The sequence below is a fragment of the Ictalurus furcatus genome, chromosome 19, assembly GCF_023375685.1.
Source record: "Ictalurus furcatus strain D&B chromosome 19, Billie_1.0, whole genome shotgun sequence".
Taxonomy (NCBI): Eukaryota; Metazoa; Chordata; class Actinopteri; order Siluriformes; family Ictaluridae; genus Ictalurus; species Ictalurus furcatus.
The window spans coordinates 7,538,442-7,565,460 of record NC_071273.1 but is presented as its reverse complement, the minus strand read 5'-3'; the positions used below and the strand labels follow the sequence as shown (position 1 = coordinate 7,565,460).

The following is a 27,019-nucleotide window of genomic DNA, read 5'->3' as shown; positions in this document are numbered from 1 at the left end:
AATAATTCCCTTTAAATTCACTTTAGTTTTAATAGGAAGTGTATTTTGTTGAAGTAACTGTTCACTGATGGAGACTTGAGTACAAAACTGTTCATGGCAATGGCATTCCTAGAGCTATCCTAGCAATTGTTGTGCTAAACCATCGTTAGCAAAACCTTTCGTATCGACTGCAGTCCGAAGCCATCTGTATGGCTTCTAAGTGCTACCATCCACAGTAATCTCGTATATCTTTAGGCTATCCATAGTGATTTCCTGTATGCACTGTATATATGCTCAGTGGTCACTTGAACAGGAACACCTGTACACCTGCTCGTTCGTGTGATTATCCGATGAGCAGCACAATGCGTAAAAGCATACAGATACAGGTCAAGAGCTTCAGTTCAAGAGCATGTTCACATCCAACATCATAATGAGGGAAAAATCGGATTTCAAGCAAGTTTAACCATGACACGTTTGAGTATTTCAAAATGGTTGATCTCCTGGGATTTTCACACAGAACCATCTCTAGAGTTTACACGGAATGGTGCGGGGTGGTGGTGGGGTGGGGGGGGGCATCTAGTGGGAGGTACAGTAGTTCTGCAGGCAGAGACACCTTGTTGATGTGAGCGATCAGAGGAGAATGGACAGACTGGTTTGAGCTGTCAGGAAGTCTATGGTAGTTATGGTAATAAGCACTCTTTACAACCATGGTGAGCAGAAAAGCATCTCGGAATGCACGCCACGTCGAATCTTGAGGTGGATGAGATATAACAGCGGAAGACCACGTTGGGTTGCACTTCTGTCTGAATCTGGGGAATCTTTAACTAAATGAATAAACAGGGGTACAGGTGTTCTACTATTTTTTTTTAATAGTAGGTAATTACCTATTTAAATATAGGTAACGATATATACAGTATATAATACGTGGATGGTTTTTGCTTTTGAGGTGCCAATACTGTGCTCTTCTAGTCGAAGCACTAATTTACGTTGAATCTCACTTTCACTGACAAATTGTGCACACAGGTGTGCTTGGCATATAATGAGGGCAGTGGTGAGTTTGGGAAGTGTCTTGAGGCAGGAACCTGTAAAAAACTCCATTTCTGTGAGAACTACATCAGAGGAATATGCGATGGCAGCACTGGATGCAGCAGATGCCATGATTTATACGAGCCTCATCCGTTTAAAACACTGCAGGACCACGGAGTGTCCAATGAGCTGATGGGCATTTTACTGTCAATCTATAAGAACATGCTTACCATTGCAGATGCAAACAGACCCCGAATTAACAGCAGTGCCGTAGCATCAGGTATTCTTCGCACACGTCTTTTCCAGAAGCACTGATACATTTCATGTTCATTAGCAAAAACTCACGAAATTTTTTTCTGAAATGGCTTTTACACATATGAGCGATGATTTTACCAGAGCGTTAACACAAAGTATACGATACAGAGAGAATTAGCACTGTGGAAATTACAGACATTAACCTATTTCATGATTTAACACATTTAAAAAAAAAAAAAAACGCATTGAGAGAAGCTGTAGTTTATTTTTAGTTTTTTTTTTAAACCTGTATATATTATTATAATAATCAGATAATCATCAGAACAGACTAAAATGAAGCATAGAGCTTGACTAATTATACTTTCAGTAATGACTTGACATTTAAGGTTGGGCTTATTTAGGGATTATGTGGCTGTAACTTTGAACATAGTCTTTAAAGAATACAGTTTCATTATATTCATATTTAAAATAATACATTTGATGTGATTTAATATACGTTTTAGCAAACGTGGTGTTTCTTTTTCTGCAGAGAAATGGATATGTCTTTTCCACTTACAACATTCCTGCAGTTTGGAAAGTAAGTTTGCATTTAAAAAAAAAAAAACAAACAAAAAAAAACACCCATAAGCAGTACAACGCATACTGTATATATCGTACCATGTGTGAGCACGATTGTGTTTTCTCTACACAGATACATGTAGAAATGTACATTTCTACTTGCCTTATAAGTGGGAGCAGAAGGACGGGGACAGCTGGAAAGGTCTGCCTGATAATGAGGAAATAGAAAGAGCGTTCTGTGATCCCACGAAGACTCACTGGTAAATATTAAAAAAATAATAATAATTTAAAAAAAAGTCAAAAATTTATCTTAGTACACATTTAAAAGAAAAAAGAAAGAAAGAAAAACTGCACATTGGGCAATACCAAGCTGCAGATAAAGCAAACCTTTTAAAGCAGAATCTAACTGGTCTTTTAATTTGATCTATATTAAAGTTAGATACGCATAGCACAGGTAGTCACTATAAATTAACGTCATCACAGCTGTGATAAGTGCTGTGGTACATTACTATAAAATCTCTCATTCATTTACAAATACTACTAGGAATCCCTTCATATAGTGATGACAGTAAGAAAAACGGAACACTCTCTCAACTCTCGTTCATTTCCGTCTGCTTTGTCTGACTACCAGTGATGCCAGTGTGTGTGAATGCACTGAGTAGAGGACGATAAAACCTCTTTATGATCAAACAAACAACGTTCAGAACGTCGAATCAAGTGGGTTTAATTGCAGTTCCTCTATATAGCTTGTATATGCTGGAATAAAATGCCTTTTCTCCTTTTCTCCAGCACCATGGTGCAACATAGCAGTACACAAGTGCAAATACACAACAGTGTGCAATGAGTGCAGGGCAATAAATACACAGGGCAATAAATACACAGAACACGGACTGTAAACTGTACAGCAGCAATAAGTGTAGCAGCAATATATATAAAAATAAGTGTCTAGTGCTTTAAAATTGCAGTTTTGTGCAGTGGTATTGAGTCATACTGGGTGAGGTGCCCAGGTGAGTGTTGCGAGGCAGCAGAGTATTGAGTAATCTGTCTAATAAATAATATAATTAATATATGCAGTGAAATTGCTGATAAAATCATTTCAATCCAGTTTTGTATTTAATTCCTTTCCCCCTTGTGCTTTCCAGTGACAGCGGCGTACCTGTACACTTTGACACAATGACTTGGGGTTCTGTAGAGGTGCGCCGTCTCTCTACTATTTCATCAGTTCTGGATCCCAGCTTCGCCCTCACTACAAAATGGATCTGGTACTGGGACGATGAATATGGGAACTGGATCCAGTATGGAACATCAGTAAGTGGCACTCTAGACCACTTTGAAAGTAATACCGCAAATAGGAGGCGTGATCTTTAGCTTTGTCTCGGTTACATGACCTGACACGCTGGTAGTTGTTAAGGTTTTGTGCTAGTAGCTATCAGGTTTTTAAGCTTAAATCCCAGGATTGCCAAAGGATTATTATACCTTGTACTTATTATTTTAAAAAATTATACTTGCCTCCAAAAAAAAAAAAAAACCCCAAAACACCACATTATACAGTTTAAGAGCTTAATTTACAAATATGTTTGATTTTTAAAAAATTAATGAAATGCTTTTACACGATATGTCGAGATTAGGTTGAAGAGGTTGCGCTGGAGAAAGCAGTTTATCAATATTTTATCAGTCAATATGAATACCTATTCATTCTGGATACATGAGATGTCTTTAATGAACTAATATACGATATTGTATGCTTGCTATTAGCAAGAAACGCACAATATATCTTCCATCACCAGTGAGTTCCTGGAGTGGAAATACCAAGAAAACAGTAGTGCTATCATCACCTTCACTACAGCCGAACACTCTTATGAGGTCAATATGCAAGGTAGGGATGTTATTATGTTTGTTTGAGAAAGCCAACATACTGTTTTTTGATTGTTTATTAGACTGTTGAGGAGCCAAACAATAAATAAACTCCCTCGGGAGCAGGAATAGCATACGAACGTTTTTCTGATTTTACAGGATTTTCATAAATACCAAATTTCTTGTGTAAAAGTCTGTATGAACGATTTATGAATAAATCCATTCATATCCAGCTTGATAAATGAGGCCATTTGTCTTTACTGCCTAGCAACACCCTAGAACACCATAGTAATCACTCAGAATGCCCTAGCAACTGCCTAGCAACACCCTAGCAACCACTCAGAATACCCTAACAACACTCTAGCGACCACCCAGAACACCCTAGCAGCTGCCTAGCAACCACCCAGAACACCCTAGCAACTGCCTAGCAATACCATCAACCACCCAGAACACCCTAGCAACCGCCTAGCAACCACCCAGAACACCCTAACAACCACCTAGCAACCACCTAGCAACACCCTAGCAACTGCCTAGCACCACCCTAGCAACCACCCAGAATACCCTAGCAACTGCCTAGCAACACCCTAGCAACCACCCAGAATACCCTAGCAACTGCTTAGCACCACCCTAGCAACCACCTAGCACCACCCTAGCAACCACCCAGAACCACCCTAGCAACCACCCAGAATACCCTAGCAACACCCTAGCAACCACCTAGCAACACCCTAGCAACCACCCAGAACACCCTAGCAACTGCCTGGCAACACCCTAGCAACCACCCATAACACACTAGCAACTGCCTAGCAACCGCCTAGCAACTACTCAGAACACCCTAGCAACCACCCATAACACCATAGCAACTGCCTAGCAACACTCTAGTAGACTTGCTTTCTCAAGCCAACATCAAAGTTTGTCATGATGAATTTGACCTATCTAGTTTTACACTGATCTTCATAGTGCTTTAGATATTGAACTATGGCAAGACGGAGCCTAGGACTAGAAATAGTTTTCCTTTATGATGTTTTTTTGTTTAGAACTGCCTCAATATAGTGTATAAAGCCTTAGATATATAGACAAATGGCCTCATTTATCAAGCTGGATACGAATGGATTTATTCAGAAATCGTTCATACAGGCTTTTACACAAAAAATTTGATATTCATGAAAATCCTGTAAAATCAGAAAAACATTTGTATCCTATTCCTGCTCCTGGGTGTGTGTGTGTGTGTGTGTGTGTGTGTGTATTTCGCCTCCTCCACAGTCTCCTAAACAGTCAAAATTCTTTCCACTGTTTCCCTTGCTTATGTCAAACAACAAAGCCCAATGAACCATTAGTCTCCACTTGCTTACCAATGTTTTTGTATAATTTACATAATTTGCATAATTTAACAGTTCCCAAGCCAATAATTCTTACTAGATTTGTTGCTTTTTAGGCGTTTCAGACATCGGCAGTTAATTAGTGACCAGCGCTGCTGACAATATTTGTCGATAACTCTCCCCAACTCCTGTTTTTTTTTTTTTTTTTTTAACAATGAGCAATAACATTTTATTGCTCTTTTTCCTTCCTTACAAAATTGGGTAATAGACAATATGGAGACTTATATAATAAAAACTAATGAAGGATTGACTGATTGAGATCGGATTTGTAATATTCCTACAGTCTCAGGAGGGATGTTAAAATTTGGTTTAGATTCATCTCTTTGGTTGCAGCAATTCTCAACATTTTAACAACACAATTTGTCAAAATCTGTTGACTATACTGTAGATGTGATGCATCATGATGAAACAGATTTGCATATAACTAAGGACGTATATCAGTACTGTGCGGTATACAATAATTGCAAAGTTGTAAGATTGCATCTGCATGCAAAATAATGCTTGGACCATAATGACTACTGCTTGCAAATATATTACTTTTACCCCGACCACCCCATCCCCCCGAACCTGGCAGACATGATGCAGTACAACAAACAGAGTAACACCAAAATGCGCGTAAGGAGGAGACCGCTGTTTCTCTCAGCAGTAGACGTCCAAGACATCATAACAAGGTAATTTCTGTAGCTTCTGAAGTGAAAGCCTGCAAGAAACATCTTCAGCATTCCACATTTATTCCTTATTCCTTACTTCTTAACATCTGAAAGTAACTTTTAGTAAAAAGTCCAAATGAAAAATGAAGACTATTCTTCTAGCTTCTTGTGTTACAAATTTGTATACTATCTCCTTAGAGAAACGGAATCCGAGGATCATTCGCAAAATCCCCAAGCTTTGCCTTGTGACTCGGATAAAGCCAATACGTCTGCAACTGGATTCAAGGTAAAAGAACTTTTCAGTGTAGTGTCTTTACTAGAGACATTTTAGGAATGGTTACTGGATCTAAGAACGATGAGGTGCACACAATTTGTGGAACACCTTCCACTTAAGTGCATATAAACAAGGTGTATAGTACATTTTGGGAGAGTGAATCCTGTCCCAGCATGCTGCTCCACCCGGGAGGGCACAATCATCAATGTCTTGACTTAGCATTGGTGAAGAGGTCCACCTGCACCTTGCCAAACCTCTCCTAGAACCGGGTGCAGGTTCCACTCTCCAGTACATACGTGTTATTTCAAGAGCATGTTTGTGGCACCGTTATACAGCCCTGGGTGACGAGTTGTACCCAGTGAGGCTATCCACTATGGGAGCTTCCATTCAAGGTGGAAAGATCCATCCACCTTGTGCCACCATATGACTGATATACTTGCTTGTGCGGGTTACCATCAACTATCTTATTGAGAAACTGATTTTGTTTTATATTTGTTGTATTTTATTTTTGCACAGAGAGGATATTGCGTAACTAATGGGCGGAGAGTTAGAGTGCAGAGAAGAAGAGTGTGGGGATGGAGTGGAGTTGCTCCTCTCCGTAGTTTATTTTTTTTTTTTTTTGTCCTCGATATTTAAAGTCCATCATCATTATTAAAATTGCAGAGTTCTAATAGAACTCCTAAACCCCACACCTTACATTATCATCCTCAATAGGACCCGGTATTGAAAATAGCAATGTGGTTGAATCGGATTATAATTGGATTGTCTGTTATTGGAAGGCAAACCTTAAAAAGCGCCTGTGTCCTAGGACAACGGGGACACTGATATGAACCAAACCAAGCAAGCAATGGTGTTTTTCTTCACTAATTTGTATTTTATATATATATATATATATATATATATATATATATATATATATATATATATATATATATATAACTTTTTGAAGTGTAGTAAAAAAGTAAAATGCGTAGTTTCTCCATTTATACATTTATCTACAATCGTTTTTGGCCATTTTCCTGCCGATGCTGATAAATGTCCTAAATAATAATAGATGGCTAATAATAAACTGTGTAATAAGGCCAGGAAAAAGACAGACAGTACAGAACACGTATAATGTATATTACATATAAATGCACATCAATTCATTGATAAATAATATAATGAAATATACACAATAAATGGGGTGGGTCGAGTATTTCTAGGAAATATTATGCATTAGATTACTCTTTAGGCTTAAACACAATTTCTCTTGCTTTGCAGGCATTTAAGAAACATTTTCAGACATTCAGAAACATCATTCCAGTGTACAGGCATCTAATGGTGGCAATGTTAAGCTATAAAGACATGTAAGAAACTATTAGCAGGTATAGAGCTCTATATTTACAAACGAGGTTTAGAAAGAAATCAGAAACGTGTGTATTAATGTAAAAGCAAGAAATGTGTTTTCTTTCCAGAGGGTTGTCCTGAACAGTGATACAAATGAATATAAGAAGATCGTTGAGCGCTTTGATCAGACAATGTCAGAGTTTAACGTGAAGAACATTGAGAAGGTGCTGAATGCGGATTTATGGGAGGATTTTCAGAGGTATGTTTTTATGGTCTACAAAGCTCAGGCCATTTTCCGAATGTGCCTAAGGTTTATTAAAACAGGGAAAACAGAATAGTTGTGACACAAATTGATGATTACAGTATCCTCAATGAGCAGCACAATATACACTTTAATAGGAATACCTGTACACCTGTACATTTATGCAGTTATCCACTCAGCCAATAATGTGGCAGCAGTACAGTGCATGAAATCATGCGTATACAGGTCAAGAGCTTCAGTTAATGTTCACGTTAAACATCAGAATGGGGGAAAAGTGTGATCTCTATGACTTTAACTGTGGCATGGATGTTGGTACTGGGTGGCTTGGTTGCAGAAACTGCTGATCTTCTGGGAATTTCACACACAACTCTCTAGAGTTTACTCAGAATGGTGCGAAAAACAACATTGTATGAGCAATAGTTCTGTGGGTGGAAACGCCTTGATCAACAAGAGAGAGTTCAGAGAAAAATGGCCAGACTGGTGCGAGCTGCCAGGAGGGATATAGTAACTTATATAATCAGTTTCTAATTTTCTGATGAGCAGAAAAGTATCTCAGCATGCATGAAACGCGCACGCGCTACAACAGCAGAAGACCACATTGGCTTCCACTCCAGTCAGCCAAGAACAGGAATCTGAGGCTATCATGGGCACAGACTCGCCCAAACTGGACAGCTGAAAATCACCTGATCTTTTTCCAGTCTTCACAAACTGGCCAGTTTTGGTGAGTCTGTCCCCATGAAAGCCTCAGATTCCTGTTCTTGGTTGCCACATGATTGGATAACTGCATAAATGAGAAGGTGTTTGAGTGGTTAAGGTATTAAAGTGGTCTGTGAGTGTATGTGATTTATGTAATATGGATTTCCCACAGGCATGTCAATGTCATGAAACAAAAAAATGTAGGCAAAGAAAATGAAATACTATTGTTTCATGGCACCGAGTCCAAACAGATTGATGTCATCTGCCAGCAGAGCACTGACCGGAGAATTTGTGAAGCACATGAGAGAGCATTTGGTAAAGGTCAGTATAAAATTTGGTAGCCAAATAAAACCCCACATGTCTACATATCCAGTATAATGTATACACTTTGTTGCTACAGGTAGTTATTTCACCAGAGATGCCAAATCCTCCCACAGAAGCACTGACGAATCTGGAACTCAGTGTATGTTCCTTTGCCGGGTATTCATAGGAGAATATACCAACGGGCATCCCAGTTATATCCATCCTCCTCTGAAAGATGGGGAAAATGACGTATTCTATGACAGCTGTGTAAATGACATCAACATCCCGTCCATATTTGTTGTGTTCGAGAAAAATCAGGTGTACCCCGAGTACCTAATTCAGTATGAAAAAGGAGCAGGGAACAGTCCTCAAAATGTCTCTCTTAATCAGTACTCCTCAAGCAGTCAGGCTAGTTTCAGTGTTCCGTCTGTATCCTGTCACCTTTCTCCCCAATATTTCTCGCCACAATTCCAATACACCAATCTGACCTCTGTGCGATTCGCTGCACCGCTGATGGCTCCAAATTTCTATTTTACTCCTGTGCTGCATTCGCCCTTCTTTGCTCACTCGAAGAAAAAATACTTCCAAGCTGGGGCACCCCGGTTTCCATTTCCAGTTAGGAATCCTACAAGGCCACAAAAGCGTGGAGGAAGTTCACATGGAGGATTTCGGTCAATGCATTTACCACCAAACTTTTTAGCTCACACTAGGACCTCATTTTCAGTTAGAAAGGACACTGCAAAACAACTGTTTTCAAACTCAATGAGGTCAGCTAGTGAGTCGCATCCAATGCCTTTGCATACAACATTATCGACTATTACTAGGGAGTCAAAATCAGCTAAAACTCAGGATGCCAGACAACAAATGTCCAGACCAGCAGGTGGATTAAGTCCAGCGAATTTTTCAGCAAGTGTGTCATCTGATACCAAAACCTCAAAGTCAGTTAAAGCTCAGAACGCCAGACAACAGGGCTCAAATTCAACCAGATCATATAGTGGATTAAATCCAGGGACTACTTCTGCCAGCACATCAATTCATATTGATGCTTCAAAGTCAGTTAGAAGTGAATATGCCAGAGCAATAGGAGATTCTCGCCTCAGTTCAAGATCTAGGACTAGTTCTGATATGGACAGCACTAAAGCTGCAGGTAAAAGCCCCAAGAACTCTGCTTCACAAAGCACTAAACCTGCAGGTGAGAGCTCCAGAAGCTCTGCTTCACAAAGCACTAAACCTGCAGGTGAGCGCTCCAGAAGCTCTGCTTCACAAAGCACTAAACCTGCAGGTGAGAGCTCCAGAAGCTCTGCTTCACAAAGCACTAAACCTGCAGGTGAGCGCTCCAGAAGCTCTGCTTCACAAAGCACTAAACCTGCAGGTGAGAGCTCCAGAAGCTCTGCTTCACAACGCAATAAACCTGCAGGTGAGAGCTCCAGAAGCTCTGCTTCACAACGCACTAAACCTGCAAGTGAGAGCTCCAGAAGCTCTGCTTCACAACGCACTAAACCTGCAAGTGAGAGCTCCAGAAGCTCTGCTTCACAACGCAATAAACCTGCAGGAAAAAGCTCCAAAAGTGCTACAGGAAGACATTAGTGCTTCTTAGTGTAAAAGCCTTCAATTATCATAAAATTGTAGTTGTATTTCAGGGTATTCTTATGACACAGCCATTGCATTATTGAGTGATAAAATGAAATGACAGTCAAACTGATTGTTGAAGTAAAATTTTCATCATATTTCTATTCCTCTTTATAACCATTTGATTTGTTAGAAGAAAGTGAATGATTTGCTGTTCAGTTATACAACAAGCTTCTTCCTAGTTTATATTCCCAAATGGCTCTCATGGAAAATTTGACTTGGAAACAATTAACATTGTGGTTATTCTATATTATTTAGATTAGATTTGGCAACAGATTAAGATAGTCTGTACTCAAAATGGTGAATGGGATGTCAATGCAATCTGGCATCCCTACATGACCATCTCCTCCAGAAGTGTGCATATGCTTTATATCGAACCAAACCTGTTCCAGCATGACAATGCTTCTGTGCACAAAGTGAGGTCCAGGTCAGTGGTTAAGGCAATGGGCTACTTTTTGGAAGGCCATGAGTTCAAATCCCAGCACAGTCAATTGGATTCTGTTGGGGGTCTTTGAGCAAGACCTTCAACTGCTCACTTGTATCCTGTGAATAGCTATAGGCATTGGAATTAGTCCAACACAAGGCTTAATCCATGTTCCGGAAATTAGCCTGTAATAAATTTATATCCAGCTGTGCAATGTGCCTCTTTAGACTGAGGGTTATTAATAATGCAGTAAGTTGTGTTTCCACTACAGGGAAATGGTGGGTCTGCATTATGTGGCACAATTGTTTAATATTCTTGACAATGACCTAGTCATTTGAAAACACTATTTCATACACTGTGATCTTCATATTGGGTTATATCACTAAATAAGTCAAACAGCTAATTGTATTCTTTAATAATAAATGATAATGAGTCTTTATTGGTCACAGATACATTATAGCACAGTGAAATTGTTTTCTTCGCATACCCCAGCATGTCAGGAAGTTGGGGTCAGAGCACAGGGTCAGCCATGATACAGAGGGTTAAGGGCCTTGCTCGAGGGCCCAACAGTGGCACCTCAGAGTTGTGGGGCTTGAACCCCTGACCTTCTGATCACTAACCCAGCACCTTAACCACTAAGCCACCACTGTCGTCATCATCATCATCATCATCATAATAATAATAATCATCATCATCAAAAAGGCAAAATGTGCAAAGATACAGTGAAGAAGGCATGTTGCTTGTTCAACATTTCCATTTCCCCATTTCCATAAAGACCACCTAAGCACAGTCGTTTTTATTATGACATATTTTAGACATCTACGCAGTCAAATCATTTTCAGATTGAAGAAAACCACTTGAAATCAACTCGAACTGATGAGACATTCATACGAATTTGAAGCTACATGGGCAATCAGGATGGATATAGAATTCATGCTTTATGTATGAAGTCATTAAAAAAAAACAAAAAAAAAAAACAGAAACGTGATACTAATCCTAACATTTTTAATCCCAACTTTACATACAAAGCTGTGTGACTTGTTCAATTTCTTGCATATAAAATTGATAAAATGTTGGTGTGCGTGTGCATTTAAGTGTTGGTTAAGGGTACTTCGTCAGAGTATTAAAAAAAAAAAAAAAAATACAGTGTTCCTGTAATTTACGTCAACTCCCCTAACATTTTCTGTACATTATGTTGACGGTTGCCATTTTTAAATGGATTTGTAATTTGCATTCTTTCCTTGACACGCTTACTGCAGATTATTGATAGTTTTCTGTTATTATTAAACGCCTTAAGGATGATTTATAACGCTGTATATTTTCAGACCCTCATCAATCTTCATGATCACTGATATTATGAGATAACTATTCATCTGTCTTCACGTTGTTGTTTTGCAGTTTGTCACTGTACTTTTGTCAAAATTGACTAACAGCAGAATTAAATCTGATCTATATTATATAACAGATTGTGAAGTGGTGGTTTATTGAATGTTTGACAGTGTATAACTGCCTGTGTGTAACTACCTTAGTGCTTTTTTTTGCTTTTTGTGCAGTACAGAATGTGTTGCAAATTCCACATCTGGAATATCTTCACAGCATAACAACTAACAGATATAGATATAGTGTTCACATTTTTTCCTATAATACATTAGAGATTAAGGTTATATAGCTTACATAAAGCCAGCTCACAGCTCAAGGGTCTCCGGGTCAATCCTGAGCATGTTACTGTAAACGTAGAGGTTCTACGTATGTTCTCCCTGTGCCTGTGTGGGTTTCCTCCGGGTTCTCTGGTGTCCTCTCACCTTCAGTACTGAATGAGTGTGTGCATGGTGCCTTGCAATGAACCAGTATCCCATCCAGGGTGTACTTCTGCCTCACGCCCAGTGTATCTGGGATTGGCTTCAGAGCTGAGCGTGAGGATGAAGCGGTTACTGAAAGTGAGTGAGGGATGTCAAGCTGGTTACTGATCCAACATTAAACACAGTCAGTCAATCCCGGAGCATTTCGCAGAGGTTTTTTTTTTATTGGTGAATGTTGTGGCCTAAAATTCTTAATATTGCTGCGGCTTTTTCTTTTTTTTCGTAAAAATTTTTGATGAAATTTGCAGATTTTTTTTTTTTTTGCGGAAAACTACTTGAATGAAATAGTTTTTACAGTGTCGTTCGCAGTGATGTTTGTTGCTAAAATGAGACCTTTTAGCTGTACTCATGTTCGACGCACGTGAACCGAAGAAGGCTTCGGCTCAATGCGCGTTGTGATGACGTCACATGGCCCGAATCTGTCGAAAATTTGCGGTAATATTGAACAATTGCGAGCTCCTCCTAACAGTTTGCTCGATTTTGCGTTGATTTCTGCGATCGCATTCAGATCCTGGAGAGACGGTCCAGTACTAGTTCCAAAATCCTCTAGGACCGTGGTTTTCAAAGTGGGGGCCGCGGCCCCCTTGCTGGCCGCCAGGGGGCGCCCGGGGGGCCTCAAAAATTTGGTGTGCCCATCCCTCCCACTAGTATGTTTTCTTTCTCACTCTCAGACAACCACACACACACACACACAATCCATTCCTAATGTAATGTAATATAAAGATGTAAGATGTAATTTTTTTTTTTTTAAAAGGGGGGATATATTCAGAAGTATTTTTAATGTGTTTTAAAGACATCTTGCAAAAGGGGGGCCTCGGTCAAATGTTAATGCCATTTAGGGGGGTCTTGCCCTGGAAAAGTTTGGGAACCCCTGCTCTAGGACACTACACAGCTGTAAATCTGCTTCTTAAACGATATGACTAACACCTTGCATCCGGTTTGTAGAAATCTTGTCCTCAAAACCTGAATGAACCTTTAATTCGAATGAAAATCCGATGATGATGATGATGATGATGATGATGATTATATAATGAGAATCGTCGTGCATGCATGGAAAACTACGCCTCTTACACTAACAGCGAATGCACGTTGATCCACGTTTACTTCTTGCTACGCATGCCTCGTGCGCACGCGCGCGACTACATTTATGAGAAAAATTAATACCCCCCCCCAACCCACCTCCCCCGGTCACGTGACAATGCCTTTCACTACCGGTCCCATATAGCGCTCTTCAGTGGAGTGGATGCGACACAAGGCGCTCGCGTTCCCGGCATGCACTGGGGAGCTGTATATTGAGGAAGCTCTGGTACGGGGAATCGTGTTGCGGTTGTGGCGCGAGCGCAGGGAATCTCCTCATCCTCTCTAAACAAAACAACAACAACAACAAAAAAAAAAACCCGGACCGGACGCACTAAGGTAAACAAAACAACAAAAACACCCAACAAAACAAAAACCTATTATAAATATGAATGCTTTTGAATGCAACATATTGCAGCAGATGAATGCGTTCCGCAGTAATTGCACTGTGTGTGTTCTGTACTTACTGGAGCAGTTAATAGAAAGAGATGCAGCTACAATGTAGCCCACTGTAAACCGCTCCCAGTTCCTACCGGGGGCCATTTGCAAACAGGGGAGTCCGAATGAATGAATGAATGAATGAATGTCTATGTCTCATTCTGTTTTCTGTGTAATGTGCCGGTATTATTTGATGCATGATGAGCATCACTGATTCCGGATATCACTCCTGCGTGCAAATAATCAATGGAGAGATTTCCCCTCCTTCCCTCCCTCCCTCCCTCCCTCCCTTCCTCCCTCCCTTCCTGCCGGCTTCTCAGCAGGTTTCTCTCAGGTTGACGATGACAACAAATGCATGTGTCATAATAATCGTTTATTGTGTGTACACTGATGTAGGAGTGAAGCATCAGTGCGCTTGTTGATCATCTTGTTTCCGCAGGCGCTCAGCCACGGGTATGATCCTGCCTTCCCTTCACATGAGTTATTAGGCCGAAAAATACATCCCAGATTCACTTCGAATAGATCCGTATATATATATATATATATGTGTGTGTGTGTGTGTGTTTTTTTTTTTCTTTTGTAAATACTTTGCATTTGATTGATTGATTGCTACGGAGTGCGATGAGACAAGAGGTTAAGAATGTGCAAGCATGCACCGAGTGTGCATGTCTGTATTGTGTTACATTATAGGTGTGATGTTACTGCAATTACTAGTGAGCTATAGCACATGGGGGACTGAATGACTGGAATTAGGATATGAGCTGACACTGATGTGAATTACTACCATACATGTGTTACTATTCATTCAGCTCCAGTAATTGCTTTTACCCGGTCAGGGTCACCGTGGATACGGAGCCTATCCCAGGAACATTGGGCGTGAGGCGGGAATACGCCCCGGTCTGTGATATGGAAGCATGCACGAATCGACACGTTTAACGTCTAGTGTAATTGAGCACAGCCAGTGGCGTGTTTTTGGGGAGGTGGGAGGAAACCAGAGAGCGCAGAGGAAATCCATTCAGACACAGGAAGAAAATTTAGGAGTTGCCTATTAGATGTGTCGATTCGAGCTAAAGATACAGTTTGTCTTCAGTGTAGAACGGTATACAAATAGAATCTTCAATATGTTCAATTTTTTCATAGTTCAAGTGTTTTTGTCGTAATTGGAATGAATCTACTCAATATGGCCAAAAGTATGTGGACACCTGACCATCACACCCATATGTGGTTTCTTCCCCAAAATTGGAAGCATACAATTGTATACAATGTATTTGTGTGCTGTAGCGTTACAATTTCCCTTCACTGGAACTAAGAGGCCCAGAACCTGTTCCAGCATCACAACGCCCCTGTACACAAAGCGAGCTCCATGATTTGTAAACGTTGAAGAACTCGAGTTTCCTGCAACCCCACTGAACCCCTTTGGGATGAACTGGAACACCGACTGCACCCCAGACCTCCTCAGTACCTGATCTCACTAATACTCTTGTAGCTGAATGACCACAAATCCCCACAGTCACGCTCCAAAATCTAGTGGAAAGCCTTCCCAGAAGAGTGGAGCGCATTATAACAGCAAACACACGGGGACTAAAACTGGAATGGGCTGTTCACCAAGCACGTATGAGTTTGATGTTCAGGTGTCCACAAACGTCTGGCCATAATAAAGAATGAAGATTTTGGTATAGGTGCTAAATGATGAAATAACTATTGCAGACTTACTCATTTGCTATAGGCTTTTCAATTAATAATGCTTAGAGTGTAATCCACAACAATCAGCAATCCTAAAATACTGCACCAGCACTGTGTTTGCTGTGATGCCGTGTATTTAATCCGATGATGCTATGAGCTGTGGTGATTTACATAATATTTCTTTCATTTAAAGTTATTTAAAAAGCTTCTTTGAAGCATAGTAAAGACCTGGTCAGCAACGGCCGGGGTCACATTTTATGGTGCTCAGTTAAGGGGTTCACTTTAGAGTATTCCGGTATATTATGGGTGCAGAGAAGAATACAACATATGAGTCATCTAAAGCTTGAAGCATTTTTGGATTTTAACTGCATTTGTTTATTTTTAGCTTCTGATTGCTGTTCGGTAGGATATGAAACACAAACAATTTCTCAGCTTTACGGTTTCCATTAATCGGATTTAGAATATATCCAGATGTTATTTACTATGACTCATATTTCATTATGGTGCTTTAAGGACTTATTTTCAATGTGGTGCAGTGGTAGCATTGCTACGTCACAGCTCCAGGGTTCTATCTTGAGCTCATATTAATGTCTGTGTGAGGTTTTACATATTCGCCCCATGTCTACATGGGTTTCTTCTGAGTTCTCAGGTTTTTTTTTTCCCCTCTACCTCCAAAAACATGCTAGTAGGTGGACTGGCTACTCTAAATTGTCCCTTGTTGTAAATGAGTTTGTGAACATGTGTGTGTGTGTGTGTGTGCATGGTGTCTGTGTCATTTGTCCCATCCAGCGTTTGTTCCTTCTCCACCTGAGATTGGGTCTGGGATAAAGCGCGTAATGGTGACGAATGAATGAAATGAAGCTCATTTCCTCATAAGTTAATTATAAAGTTTCACTGATATTATTCGATTATACTTTTATAGCACTTAATGTTTTAGTTAAGTGAAAATGGAAACCTCAGACACATATTCAGCTAATGCTCATTTCTGTCGTATTTAATCGAGACAGCGTATTATATTGAATCAAATTTTGGGTGTATCGTTACATGCCTAGTTCCTTCCGTAAATATCTGAGTAAAATCATTATCGGTGGTTTATCATCACTTGGTGGAGAAAATCAGGTCGTACGGGCCGTACTAAATGTTTTTCAGTGCACTCTGCAACTTTTTCCGAGGCGGTGAGCCTAAAAATTGTTGCATCTGCTTCTGTTTTTGAGCTCTCGACCATATGTTTCAAAAGCATCTCAATCCCCTTTTTGTTTCTCTGCCTTCTGTGAGGAGGAGGAACGTTCCACCTCAGACAGTTGGCTTTTGGTTTTCTCAAGCCTTTGCTGCATAAACGTAGCATTAGAAAGCTCCTTTTAGTTCACTTGTAGAACATAACTCCTTCATTTTGGAAACTTCCTACCCCTTGTACTGTACATTAGCACTTATACATGATATGGCCGAAGGTCTGTGGACACCTGATTCTCAAAGCCGTGGATGAGCATGACTTTGACAATTTAAACAACACAAATAAACATATAAAGTAAACTCTGTGTGAAATCTATACTATATTGCCAAAGGTTTGTAAACACATGACTAATCGCAACCATAGGGGCTTGGTGAACGTCCCATTCCTGATTTATCCCCCCCCCATGCGCTCCACTCTTCTGGGAAGGCTTTCCACTAGATTTTGGAGTGTGACTGTGGGGATTTGTGGTCATTCAGCTACAAGAGTATTAGTGAGATCAGGTACTGAGGAGGTCTGGGGTGCAGTCGGTGTTCCAGTTCATCCCAAAGGTGTTCAGTGGGGTTGAGGTCAGGACTCTTCTAGTCCAACCTTCACACACCATGTCTTCACGGAGCTCGCTTTGTGTACAGGGACGTTGTGACGCTGGAACACGTTTGGGCTTCTTAGTTCCAGTGAAGGGAAATTGTAACGCTACAGTATGCAAAGTCATCATATACAATTGCATGCTTCCAACATTTTGGGAAAGGACCACATATGTGTATGATGGTCAGGTGTCCATATTGTTTATGTTTTCTAATCATGAAGCCAGTTGGCAGCAGCTGAACGGAAGGAATGACTCAGTGCACGGCAGTGACTGATGTCAATTCATTTACCTCGGTGACGCATTGTTCACAAACAAAACATATTTACTATGAGTCTGACAGGACACGCACTGTACAGAGTGTCATATGTGTGGGGGAGCTGTTCTGCTGCCGGTTTTGAGGCTTCCAGCCTCACAGTGTTTTCATGGCTCACACTTCAAGACCAAATCACTCTTCTTTATCATCATTTATATACAGTAATGTAATGTCCTTTTGATCAGTTCCACACTACTAACATGAGTTCATTATTAAGTTTTTGGTTTGTCTAGCATGTGTTGGATGAGAACAAACCAGAGCATTGCTTAGAGTAAAGTAGCTTGACAGAATTTTGGCTGAAGTGTACTGAAGAAACAATAATTGTGATCATTGTAAAGGACTGAGTAAATGTAAATGTTGGAAAGAAACGGTTGTCTTAAGAGTAATGTTGGCGCACCAGTGGCGCTGTGCTGAAACCTTTAATTATAACTAAAGCAGCATTACCTCTTAAGTGTAACGGACTGTTCTGTACCTGTTAATGCTCCGACGTCTTGATATTTTGGTACCTTCTGAGAATCTGTTCTCAGAGTATGACTTCCGTCTGATAGCACTGAGATGTATGACTGCGTGTGAAAGCTCACACTTTCATTCAGATCAGTACACACGGAAAAAGGACGTTCGGGGAAAAAAAGAGTCTACACGCCCTTGTTAAAATGGCAGGCTTTTGAAACCAAGATAAATCATGTCAGGATCCTTTTCTACCTTTTATTGTGAAATTTTAACCTATTAATTCAAATACGAATCATTTTAAGGGGGGGGGGAATTACAATAAACTGGTTGCATAAAGTGTGCACACTCCTAAACTAGTATTTAGTTGAAGCACCTTCAGATTTTATCACAGCATTCACACCTTGAGCTTGTCTTGGTGAAGCCATTCCTATGTTGATCTGGAGGTTTGCTTTGGGTCGTTGTCATGCTGAGAGGTGAAACTCCTCTTCATCTTACTGTAAGTGTTTTAGCAGAAGCCTTAAGGTTTTGCGCCAAAATTGACTGGTATTTGGAGCTATTTATTATTCCATCCACCCTGATTAAAGCCTGAAGAAAAACAGGCCCAAAGTATGATGCTGCCACCACCATGCTTCACGGTGGGGATGGTGTTCTTTTGGTGATGTGCTGTGTGTTTTTTGTGCCAAACACGTCTTTTGGTATATTCTGGCCGAAAAGTTCAACGTCTTGGGAGATTTGATGTCCTTTTTGTTTATTGTTTTGTTAAAAAAAGGCTTCTGTCTTGCCACCCTACCCCATAGCCCAGAGATATTAAGACTTGGGGAGATTGTTGTCACATGTAGGGAGCAATCAGTACTTGCTAGAAATTGCTACAATCTTTTAATGATGCTGTAGACCTCTTGTCTCCCTGCCCAGTTTTCTCCTGATCTTCTTGTCAATTTTAGAGGGACGTCCTGTTATTAGTGTCAGTGTCATGCCATATTTTCTCCACGTGTTGATTAATATCTTTACAGTGTTCCATGGGATATGCCTAGGAATGCCAAGGAAACAATTTTGTGACCGTCTCCTGATTGATATTTTTCAACGGCGAGATCCTGCTCTTGCTTTGGAAGCTCTTTGCGGCCTGTGGCTTCTCCAGTTGGACGTTACCAAGAAGATGTTAGGGAAATCCTATAGGAGGAGCTGCACATTATTTGGGGTTAATCAGTCGCTTTAATTGATGGACGGTGTATACTAATTAGTATTTAACAGGAGTTTGAATGTGATTGGTTGATTCTCAACACTGACACATTCCCAATTATAAAAGGGTGTGCACATGTATGCAAGCTGGGTATTGGAAGGGTACCCCCCCCCCCCCACCCCCCAAAAAAAAAAAAACAATTCAGGGTGTTTGTCACTTGATATTTATATGTTACAATTTCAAAATAAAGGTGAAAAAAGGTTCTGACATGATTTTGTTAAATTTACATCGCAAAAACCTGCCATTTTAAAAGGGGTCTTTTTTATCTCCAGTATAAGCTCTAGCATGCTTGAGTGACTGACTTTGTTTGTTTTTTTTCATGTGAAAGCTAAAATTCCTCAATAATGTACTGTAACATCCTGACTTCTAGTATATTTTTTTTAATTCAAGCAATAACGTAGTATGGAAATGGTTAATATCGTTCTAGAATAGTACCTATGGGATTTGAGGCACAACTCTAGTTTATTCGGTCTGTCGCGGCTATCGTCTCGTGACGCATTATACTGCCCAAAGTATGTGTAACGTTGTGTAGCAGTGCTGTGCGTCTACTAGCAAGCATTAATTTGCATACCCATGATCCTCTGCTGTATCATTGTTATTTTAATGTTTACTGTCATTGTTCTGTTAGGTATAGTGTTTTGTGTTATTTAATATTGTGTTATGTGTTTATTTATGACCGTTGTGTTCTGGTATGTTCTTTTTTGTTGTTGTTATTTTGTGTTCAGAGTTTTTGTATAGCTTGTTTTTTGTCCGTTTGGCCATAATCCTGGTATTTTTTTCGGTTCTAATCTCCACAGACCTCAGCAAAGACATATTGCTAGGTCTAAGGGTGAGCTGGCAATAAAAGAGCAAGGTTTTAACAATGCTTTCTGGTTGTTCTCATCAACGCCACAGTTGGTGAACATGCTGTAAACCTTAACCGCCAACTGCAACATGTGTTGAAAAGGGGCTTTCAAAAATCACTGAAGTACTTTGCTCATATTGCACCCACACCAGTGGGTGGATTTGTGAATTGCACTTAATCACAGCATTGTCAAATATATTTCAACGATTAAAAAGTATCTTGGGTATTTTAACGTACCTACACGATAGCTAGCAAAAGTAGAGGTGATATGTTCACTGTTTAGAATAATATGATTAGTTTTTATATCGGTATGTGGTGTCTTACTGTGGAACTGGGATATGAAATATTGCATATGACAATAAATTCAGTTCTCAGATGTGAGTGGAATAAATAAAAATAAAAATAAGTGAAGCTTTCTTGTCATTTCTGTCACTCTCCCAGAATGGAAAAATTAATTCCCAGAGCTGTTTTATGTTTCAGGATAAAACGCTAAATTAAATCAGTCGAAAAGTTTTGAACATGAGTTTATTTCGTTGACATAAGACGTGACTTCCAAAAGTGTTGAGCATGGTGTTTTAACACGAGTACTGTGTGTGGCTGTGTGTGTCAAGTGAATAATCACCTCCTCAGTCATTTTCACTTGTTCTTGAGACTGTTCTGAATAGGGAGGTGATAACAGCACTGAGAGAGACAGCAGACCAAATTCAGACAGAACACGACATCATAACTGGCTGCCATCAAGCTGAATATGCAAACTCGAACCATGAAAACACAGGAGTATTAAATGTGATCTCTGTATTAACTACACTGCTAATAACCACCTTGATGGGTTTAGTAGTCAATAAAATCTTTTTGCTTGCATTTTTATATGAGGTTCGTTGCTCCAGTCCCAAAACAAGCCCAAAAGCAAAACTCGAAAATATCTTCTACAGTGCTTTTAAATTACACCATCAGTAACTATCAATGTCAAATGCAGCGTAATTTATAATGTCATATATTACAGATAAAACACTGTTTCCGTTAACAGTTCTTTCACAAAGGTTCTAAAATTATATATATATTTAAGGTTATTGAATTTTTAAATATTTAAAACAAAGAAAGTAAATGTTCAATATCTTGAATATTTCATATTCAAGATTCTACACTATTTCTATGTCCCTGTTTAAATGTAAACAAATGTGTGATCTTGACCGTGTTAACTGCATTGTACAAAAGGTCAGATTTTCCTCATGTCTAATCTCTTCTATTGAAGCACCTGTTCAGATGACACGCCGATGGGTTTGATCTAAAAAGGGATCATAAGGTTTTACATAAATTTGTGGAATCCATGGCAGCTGGAGTGCATACTGTCATTAAAACAAAAAAAAAAAGTGATCCCATGTGAAAAATGAATTGCCCCCTTAAATTTAGAATCTGGTTGTGCCACCTTTAGCAGCAATAATTGCAACCAAATGCTTTCGATAACTGGAGATCAGTCTTTCACAAGCACTGTGGTGGAATTTTGGCCCACTCCTCTTCGCTTTAGTTCAACCACATTGGGGGGTTTTCCAGCATGAACTGCCTGTTTAAGGTTCTGTCACAGCATTTCAATTGGTTCAAGTCAGGACTTTGACTAGACCACTCCAAAACTTTCATTTTTAAAACTTTTTTTTTTTTTTTAGCCATTCAGAGGTGGGTTTACTTCTATGTTTTGGATCATTGTCTTGCTGCATAATTAAGTTGCACTTGAGTTTTAACTTATGGACTGAAGACCGGACATTCTCCTTTAGGATTTTTTTGGTAGAGAGCAGAATTCATGTTTCCCTCAATTATTGCAAGCTGCCTAGGCCCTGAAGCAGCAAAGCATCCCCACACCATCACACTTCCACCACCATCCCTGACTGTAGGTATGAGGCTCTTTTTGTGGAATTCTGTGTTTGGTTTATACCAGATGTAACGGGACCCCTGTTTTCCAAACACTTCCACTTTCGACTCATCAGCCCACAGAACATTCTCCCAAAAGTTTTGAGGATCATCAAGGTGTGTTTTGGCAAAATACAGATGAGCCTTAATGTTCTCCTGGGTTAGCAGTGATTTTCACCTCGCCACTCTTCCATAGATGTCATGGAAAGTGACCTTTTTTGATGCAAGAGAGGCCTGTACGTCCTTTTATGTTGTCCTTGGCTCTTTTGTGACTTCCTGGATGAGTAGTTGCTGTGCTCTTGGAGGAATTTTGAAAGATCGGCCACTTCTGGAGTTTTTCCATTTGGAGATAACGGCTCTCGCTGTGGTTCTTTGAGGTCCCAGAGCCTTTGAAATATCTTTGTAACCCTTCCCAGATTGATATATTACAATCACCTTCTTCCTCATCATTTCTGGAATTTCTTTCAGTTTGGGCACAGTGTGTTACTGGGTAAGACCTTTTAACCAACTTCATGCTGTTGAAAAAGTTCTATTTAAGTGCCGATTTGATTGAACAGGGTTTGTAGTAATCAAGCCTGGTTACGTCTAGTCCAGCTGAACACCATTATGAATGTATATAGTATGAGATATACACAAACTATATAGTATGAGATATACACAAAAACAGAAGAAATCAGGATGGGGGCATATACTTTTTCACAGTATGAAAGCATATACTATATACATATACCAACACTAGACATGAGGTATACACCCAAGATGGAATGCCAGTCCATTGCAGAGCATCATTTACACAAACATTCACACCCAAAGGCAATTTAGAGTCTCCAGTCTATCTCACAGCATATTTTAGGAGATTGGAGGAAACCAAGAACCTGGAGAATCTATTTTAATTTCTAGATATAAAAAAAAAATCTCCAGTAATTTACTCACACTGAGTTGACATCCGTAGTCACATCACCTTTGATAATCATGTTATGTTTATTAAACCATTATTCAACAGGAAAGGGCTTGACATATCGTAAGCATTAGTGTAGTATTGGTGGGGGAAAAACAACAGCTTTCTTTCTCATAGGCTAGCATGATGGCTGTAATGATAACTGGATGATGGCGAGATCTGTTTAGCCATGTGGCAGTAAAACGCAACTTACTGTACAGTAAATGAGTCCAACAGCTGCATCTGATTTAGCCAAGCATTTAAAGCCTTTATGAAAGAGGAATCATGCACCATCATAATACAGTATCTGTGTTGCAATTCACAAAATGCTTTGCTGTAGTGAAGGGAAGCAGTAAGCCAATCCAAGTCTATGGAGAGACCTACCGTGAAACAGTACATGTAACACAGCCATAATCCAGTGTTTACTGTCAAGTAAAGTAATTTTTTCATTATCAATACTCGCTTTATCCCGGTCAGGATCATGGTGGATCCCAGGAGCACAGGGCATAATGCAGGAGGATTCACCCCAGATGGGTTGCCAGTTCATCACAGGCATCTTTCAGACACATTCACACCTTGGAGCAATTTAACATATCCAATCCACTTACCTACATGTATCTTTCGACAATAGGACGAAACCCATGTGAAGATGAGGAGAACATACGAAATTCCGAACAGACATTAACCCGATCTCAGGATTAAACCGGGAATCCTGGAGTTGTGAGGCGTCAACGTGACCTGTTGTTCCACCATGCCGCTCCTGTCAAATAAAGTCCCTGATCAATTCACCAGTTGAAACTCGTTCCTTCTTCTTTCATTTTGGGTGTGTCCAAATGCTGCACAGTGTGCTGCCATTTTTGGAGAAACTCTTATGTTTGAGGTTTTAAATTCAATTCAAGTTAATGAGCTCGACCTGTAAAGTGGCCTCTCAATGGTGGCAGCATTTGGTGTGTCTGGTGTTTCCAACTGAGGAATTTAACTTTCCTTATCTGCGTAATCTATAATGTGTATATTCACTGTCCTTCTTTTGCCCTTCTTTCATGCAGACCAAGTCATATCCTTAGACTATTGTTCCATGTGTTACTTCATTTAGCATTTTTGTGGCTGTTTGTTGGTACCACGGTGGCTGCTTCACAGTTCCAGGGTCCCAGTTCAGTTCTGTGCTCAGGGTACTGCCTGTGTGGAGTTTTTGCATGTCCATCCCATGGCCATGTGGGTTTCTTTTGGGTTCTCTGGGTTCTTCACACATCCCAAAAACATGCTGGTAGGTGGGTTGGCTAAGTTAAATTGCCACTTGGTGTAAATGAGTGTGTGAATGTGTGTCTGCATAGTGCCCTGTGATGGACTGACAAAAAAGACCGAAAAAGATGGCCCAGTGTTCCTGGGATAGCCTCCAGATCCAACCCACACTACAATAAAGCCACTACTGAAGATGAATAAATGTTTGGTACCACTTGTATTGAAAGCACCTTCTGGCTGATTTTTTTTTTTTATAAAGCTGTGAACATTTGTTAACTATTGGTATTTCAATGATTTCACTGAAAGTGTGCCTAATATTTAGATTATGTGTAGGCTTTGATTGAGTCAGAGCCAATAGCTACCATGAGCACAAACATTTTTAAGCCATGGAGGAAATGGAGTAAAGTGGCCGTGTTCATTGTTGACAGGCTTGTGGAGAGAGTGCTTGTGGGTCAAGCCAGGCATGATCCAGGTCTTCAGTGGACTGGAAGACAGTCGTCTTGCCATATCTGTGTAGACTGCTGACAGAGAGACTGGTCAATGCATGGTGACTCCACCTTTTCATCCCATGTGCCAGCCCCGGATGAGCACCCAGCCGTAGATGCTTGGTGAGATTATCCTCAAGCTATTGTAGCTTGGACTTGTCTCTAACCTGGGCATTTTTGTTTTAGAAGCCATCCAATGTCCTTCTGGGGTGACTGGCTATGGGTGCTAAATCCAAAGGTGGGTTTGTCATGATCAAGAATGGAAATATAGAAACCATAATGATGTATTGTCCACCTGCCATTTTACCTTTTGTGAGATTTTGTACTTCTGGAAATCTACTTTTTATAGAAGCATAGAACTGAATCCTCAATCTGTTTATATTTGTAGTCTAATTCAAATGAAATTGGAGCCCCATTCTAATATACCTTCGTATTTATGAAGCCTACATGCCTGCCAAATGAATGGTTTTTAATACAGCCGAAGTAAAATGTTAACCAAATCATGTTTAATACTTTTATAAAAAGCCCCATGTTTACCTTATACAACTTTCTCAAAGTGTGCCGTTACTAAAAACAATCTAATGCAAGAAATGGATTAAAAGCTGTACACTACCACAGTATCTCAGTCAGTCAGCTCGTAAAGATAATCGATGGCTGGTGTTTTCTCTCCACATAAAGACAAAGTTGCGTAAAACCTCCTATGACATCTTAAGCGTTTTGACATAAGCCTTTCGTAAATTCTCTAGGATTGCAGCAGTGCTCATGTATGTGTTATAAAGGCACTATGTAGGTACATAGTGTTACCGACATATTCTCTCCTTCTGTAATGCACCTGCAGTATGAGCCAGACCACCTATCCATGACTCTTACTCAGCATGTTAATGCCTTTTCACTGCTCTCAGTATTAGAGAGCAAAGAAAGCTGCCAAGTAATCCTCTGCAAAGCCTGGTTATCTTTACACTAGCTTTAACTCAGTATTCAGAACTGTTTGGTGGCTGATGGCTGTTTTAATAACCCCTTGCACAAATGGCAGGACGTGAGACTGAGATTCTCCTTCTTCTTTCTCGTTCCTAATTGTTGGTATCGCTTTGGTGTCTCATACTGTGCTTTGGGAGTGCTCATTGTAGCTGTCAGACATGCTTTTGTGCCTCTGCTACTCAGAACCGGGCTCATCTTTCTATAGCCTGAGCAGAATGTGAGGATAAGAATGAAAATACTTTTGAAGTTCATATGTAGGTACAGTGTATGGCACGTGTACAGGGTTCACAAGAATGTGGCTATTGATTGCAGGTTCGGAGGCTGAGTCCAAAATGTTCTGCTGACCATCTCACATTACAGGACAAGACCCTTAGATAGGTTATCCCTGTAAAAATGAACCATATCTGAAGACAGTTAAAGTGTATGTGTTTCTTCTCCTCAGAATAATTCTTTATTATAAAGCAGAGGTTTGTAAACATGATGTCCCGATTGGATATTTTGGAATTTTTCTTGATGTGCTAGGCTCATGTCTGGTTTGTTTTGTCCATAGTGTTATATGAGTAGGGAACACTTTTTATGTGAGGAATCAATCCTGTGGCAACAAGCACCGCATGTTGTACAGCGGCGATCGATATTTGAGAACAATTTATAAACACTTGATTTTTTTTCTGAAATATTGTTCATCTTCGTCGCTCAAAATCTGACGGCATATTAGCTGTGGGTATACCATTGTTCTACTAGCATGTTTCACCAAATAACCAAGGCACTTCAACTAAAACCTTTTATTATGTGGAAAACACAGTGATCACAATTAGAGAACAGTAACCATTGTAGCGCAAAAGAAGATTATAACTAGAACTTTTGAAGGTTAGAGCTGTCAAAAAATTAGTAGGAAGTAGGAAGAGGCCTTTGCTTTGAACGACTTCAGGACATCTGTGTCCACAGGACATCACTAGTTTCTCACACTGCTCTGCTGTGATCTTGGTCCTCTCTTCTTCCGGTCTCTTCCACAGTTCTGTAACTGAAGTGGGTTTATTAGCCATAAATTTGTCACCAAAGATTTTCAATCGGGTTTAGATCAGGACTCTGGGCTGGCCGTTTCATTATTACGATGTTCTTAGCTTCAAGGAACTGCTTTACCCATGTTG

At 40.0% G+C, this 27,019-nt stretch overlaps 1 protein-coding gene across 7 annotated transcripts in view; it reads left to right on the top strand.

Moving 5' to 3' along the window:
• LOC128623421 (synapsin-3-like) overlaps positions 1-27,019 on the top strand; it is a 122,801-nt gene that overhangs the window by 2,035 nt on the left and 93,747 nt on the right. The window contains exons 3-12 of one of the 7 annotated variants that reach the window (XM_053650470.1): positions 1,003-1,285; positions 1,790-1,837; positions 1,952-2,078; positions 2,961-3,126; positions 3,574-3,694; positions 5,623-5,719; positions 5,897-5,984; positions 7,430-7,560; positions 8,432-8,580; positions 8,660-11,592. The exons of 1 other annotated variant lie outside the window; for it this stretch is intronic. In XM_053650470.1, coding sequence (XP_053506445.1) covers positions 1,003-1,285; positions 1,790-1,837; positions 1,952-2,078; positions 2,961-3,126; positions 3,574-3,694; positions 5,623-5,719; positions 5,897-5,984; positions 7,430-7,560; positions 8,432-8,580; positions 8,660-10,149 — 2,700 coding nt within the window. In that variant the 3' untranslated portion in view covers positions 10,150-11,592. Of the gene's footprint in view, positions 1-1,002; positions 1,286-1,789; positions 2,079-2,960; positions 3,127-3,573; positions 3,695-5,622; positions 5,720-5,896; positions 5,985-7,235; positions 7,362-7,429; positions 7,561-8,431; positions 8,581-8,659; positions 13,891-27,019 lie in introns of those variants that run through there. 5 more of the 7 variants (XM_053650475.1, XM_053650474.1, XM_053650471.1 and 2 more) reach the window with 5 other exon arrangements.